The sequence below is a fragment of the Ipomoea nil genome, unplaced genomic scaffold (assembly GCF_001879475.1).
Source record: "Ipomoea nil cultivar Tokyo-kokei standard unplaced genomic scaffold, Asagao_1.1 scaffold0014, whole genome shotgun sequence".
In the NCBI taxonomy this organism is placed as follows: domain Eukaryota; kingdom Viridiplantae; phylum Streptophyta; class Magnoliopsida; order Solanales; family Convolvulaceae; genus Ipomoea; species Ipomoea nil.
Genome location: NW_017616442.1, coordinates 956 through 5,303, shown reverse-complemented (window position 1 = coordinate 5,303; position 4,348 = coordinate 956). Strand labels below are relative to the sequence as shown.

At 72.2% G+C, this 4,348-nt stretch overlaps 1 protein-coding gene across 1 annotated transcript; it reads left to right on the top strand.

Moving 5' to 3' along the window:
- Nucleotides 1-2,845: 2,845 nt before the first annotated feature.
- LOC109185697 (translation initiation factor IF-2-like) lies at nt 2,846-4,097 on the top strand (the record flags this gene model as incomplete). The annotated part of the gene is made up of 1 exon (XM_019339136.1): nt 2,846-4,097. A coding segment is annotated over exon 1 (1,252 nt), but the record flags the coding sequence as incomplete, so codon positions are not given.
- Nucleotides 4,098-4,348: the final 251 nt, after the last annotated feature.

The window sequence follows — 4,348 nt, the reverse complement described above, 5'->3', positions numbered from 1 at the left end:
CGGCCAGGGGGAGAAACGGGGAAAGCGGGGGGGGGCGGCGGAGGCGAGGAAAAGGCGGAGGGCGGCAAGGCGGGCCACCGGGGCAAAAGGGGCAGCAAAAGCAAGGCCGGCGGCGGGAGAGGAGCCGGGGGCAACGAGCCGGGCGGGAGGCCGAACAAGCACGCCGGCGGCGGGGGGGGGGCCGGAAGACCCAGGGGGGCCGACAACAGGGGGGGGGGGGAACAAGGGCAGGGGGGGGGGAGCGAGCGCCGCGGGCAGAGCAGGGAGCCAAGCCGGAGCAGGAGAGAGCGGCGGCAAGGGGGGGGGGCAAGGGAGAGAGAGAACACGGGAACAGGCGGCAGGGGAGAGGAGCGGGGGGGCACGCCGGCAGGGAGAGGCCCAAGAAGGAAGGGGGAGGGGAGGGGGGAGCCAGCGGAAAGCGGGGGGAAAGGGGGGCAGGGGACGGGGGGGAGCCAGGGGGGGGGGACGGGCAGGGGGGGGGCGAAGGGCAGCAAGGAAAGGGGCGGGAAAGGGAGGACCAACGGCACAGGCAAGGGGAGCACGAAGGGGAGCACCAACGGGACGGCAGCGCCAGGGCACGGGAGGCAGCACGCCCAAAAGGAGGAGGGAAAGAAGGGCCAACGGCGGCGGGGAGGAGGGGGAGGGGCGAGAGAAGGAAGGGCCAACGCAGCCAGGCCCGGCAAAACAGCAGCGGCACACGGAGCAGGAGGAGCACAAAAAGCAAGAGGACACGGGGGACCAGGGGGGGCAAGGGCGGCGGCCAGGGCAGCAGGGGGAGCGGGGAGGGGCAGCAAAGACCACGGGGAGGGAGGCGGCAACCACCAGGGAGCGGGGAGGCAAACGCGGAACGCCGGGCGGGGAGCGGAAGAGCCGAGAAAAAGGCCGGCAGCGGCACGCGCAGCAAAAGCGGGAGAGGCAAGGGAGCAGGAAGAGGAAGAAAACAGGGGCAGCCAAAAAGAGGAAAAGAACCAAGAGGGGGGGCGCCCGGGAGAGAGCGCAGAGGGCGGCGGCGGGACGGCGGAGGGAGCAGGCGGCGAGGGGGGGAACAAGCAGGGGGAGAGCGGCCGCCCAAGAGCGGGGGGGAGACGCAGCACGAAGCAGCACGGCGGGCGGGGGGAGCGGCCGGGGGCGGCGGGCGGCAACACCGGGGGGGGCGGGGGCGGGCGGCAGAGAAGGGAGGAGAAAGGCCAGGGGAAGGGCAAAAAGCGGGGAGAACGCCAGGCACGAACGCGGGCCGCGAGCCGGGCGGGGGGGAGAGGGGCAAGGCGGGCGCAGGGGGAGGGGCGGCAACAGCGGCGGGAGAACGGGCGCAACGGCAGGGGGCGGCGGGAGAAACACGGGCCAAGGGGACCGGGAAAAAGCAGCAACAACAACGAGAGGAGAGGGCGGACCACGGACACGGAGGGGAGCAACCGGGCCAAAGAAGGCCAGAGGAGGAAGCGGAGCGGGCGGGACGGGGACGCGGGGGGCGGGGGGGGAAGGAGGAGGGGAGGGGCGGGCCGCGGGGCAGGCAGCACACACGGGGGCCGGCGGGAAGAGAAGAGCGGGCAAAGCCGGCGACGAGAGGCGGCGGGGCAAGCGGAGGGAGAGCGGCGGGAAGGGAAGGGGGGGAGCGGGCGGGGCCAGGGCCAAGTGAGCGGCAGGGGAAGGCGGCGCCAGGAAGCACACGGAAGCGTGGCGGGGACGCCAAGCAACAACGAACAGGGCGGGCGGCCGGGGCCAGAGAAAAGAAGCGCATGGGGGGAGCGCAGGGGGAGGAGGCAAGGAGCGGGAGAAAAGGCGACAAGAGAGCCGGAGCACAAAAGGGACGAGGGCGCAAACAAAGGAAGGGAAGCCGGCAACGAAAGAAACAGCGGCAAGCGGCAAACCAGGGGGCGGGAGCGGGCCAACGCCGGGGGAAGGCCAGAAGGGGAGGGCCGCCGAAGAGAACGGGGGGGCCAGCGAGGGCGGGGAAAGCACGAGAGAGGAGGGAGGCGAGGCAGGGGGCGGGAGCAACCACGAGCGAGGGACCAAACAGCCGGCAAAAAAGAGGAAGGAACGGGAGGGACCCAGACGGGCGGGGGGCCGGGACGGGAGGGAGGGGGGGAACCAAACCCACCGAGAGCGGAGGGAAGGAAGAGGAGGGCGAGGGGAACCAGGGAGACACGAGAAGCAGAACGCACAGGAGAAAAGAGGGGGGGCGCCGGGGGGGAAAAGGAGGGGGAGAGGGGGCACCGGGGAAGAGAAGGGGGGCGGGGGGCGAGAAAAAGAGGACAGCGAGGCACAACCAAGCCGGGGGAGGGGAGAAAGCGCCCAACGGAGGGCGAGAAAGCGGCCCGCGGGGCGAGGAAAGCGGGGGGCACGGGACGCGGGGCAGAGCGGGCGGGGAGAAGGGGGGGGCGGGGCCGGAGGAGAAACGGGGGCGGCCGGGCAACAGGCAACGGGGCGGGGAGGGAGAGCCAAGGCCGGGGCGCAGGGGCGAGGCGGACGGGGAACAAAGGGGACCACGGGAACGGGAGGAGGGAAAGGAGGAGGAGAAGGAGGCAGAGGGGAGGGGGGGGAGAACAGGGGGAGGCAGAACCAGAGGCCGGGGCGAGCGCCGGAGGGCGGGGCAGGCGCACCAGGGGAGCCGAGAAGGGAGACGAAGGAAGGGAACGGAGCAAGAGGAGCCGCGAAGAGGAGGGGCGCGAACCGCGCGGGCGGGACACGCGGCGGGAAGAGGAAGAGGGGCAGGCGGCAAGGACGCACGGCAAGGAAAGCAGCGGGCAAGGGGGGAGGCAGGGCGGCGGGGGCAAGAAGGAGAAGATGAGGGCGCGCCGGGAGGGGAGGAGGAGGGAGCAGAAGCGCGGGACAGGGCGCGCAGGAGATGGGCAAGAGAGGCACGGAGAAAAAGAGAGAAGGAACAGAAGGAAAGAAGGAGAGGACCGCGGCGGCCGCGGCGGCAAGAGCCAGAAGACAAGCGGCACGGGGACTGCAACGCAAGGACGGGCAGAGGAGCGCCGGAGCAGCAGCGAACGAGAACGGGCATGCGCGGAGGAGGAAGCCGCCGAAGCAGCAGGGCGGGGGGGGCGGGGCCAACGAGAGCGGGGCGGGGGGCGCGCGGAACCGGGGGCGGTGCGAGGGGGGCGGCGGAGAGGCAACAGGGGGCCGGGAGACGGGCGAACGAGCGGAGACGGACAAGGAGGGGAAAAGGGCCGGGGGGGCGGCAAGGGAGCACGAAAGCCGGGGGGCGGCGACGGGGGCGGCGGGGGGGAGGCGAGAGACGAAGGGGCCACGAGCAGAAGGGGGGGTGCGCCGGGGCCGCAGAAACCGGCGAAACGGGGGGACAAAAAGAGCAAAGGGGCGGCAGGCAGAAAAGCAACAGGAGGGCGACGGACCGGGAGGGGAACGGGGGGCGGCCAGGAGAGCAGCAGGGCGAGCGGCAGGAACAGCAGCAGCGGGGCCGGCAGGGCGAACGCAGAGGCGGGGAGAGCACGAAAGAAGGGGGCGGGGACAACAGGCGGAGAGCGCGGGGAGCGCGCAGAGCCGGAACCGGCAGAGCCCAGGCAGAGGGGAAGCCGCGGAGGAGGGGGAGAGGAAGGGCGGGGGAGCGAAGAGGGGGCCAAGAGCACGAAGCGCGCCAAGAACGGGGAGCAGGCGAGCGGCCAGGGCGGCAACACGGGCAGGGGAGAGCATGGGGAAAGCGGCGAAACGTCTGGCAGGGCGAGGGGGAGCGAGGGGCGGGGGCGGGGCAGCGCCGGCGCCAAGCGGGAGGAGAGGGGCCCAGATGTGCGGGAGCAGGAGGCACACGGGCGGAGCGGCGGAAAGAGGGAGCAGCAACGGCGGGGAAGAGAAGAGCCGGGGCAAGAGGGCGAAGAGGAGGCCGCGGGCGAGCAGGCCGAGGGCCAGGCCGGGGGGGCGGGGGAACGGACGGGGAGCAGCCGGGAGAGAACAAACGCCGGAGGACGGGGAAGAGGGCGAGAGGGCCAGGGAAAGAACGGCCCACAGGGCAGCGGGGAAAGCCGAGAAGGGACCGGCAGACGAACGGGCCAAGCAGCAAAGGGAGCAAGAGAGAAGAAGAGAGGGGAGCGAAAGCGGGCGGCAGCAGCAGCACGAGAGAGAGGAAAGAGGAAGCCAAGGCACACACGGGGGAGAAGGGAGCGGGCGAGCAGGCAGAACAGGGAACCCAGGAGGCAACGGGGGGGAAGACCAAAGGGGAGGAACGGGACGAAAGAGACCGAGCAGGCCGCGGAGACCAAGGGGGGGGCCCAAAAGAGGGAAGGGGAAAGGCGAGAGGGGGGGGGGGGGGGCGGGAAGAGACGGGCAAACGGGGGCGCACAGCACAACAAGGGCGAAGCCAGAGAGAAACCAAAACGCGGAACGAGAGGGG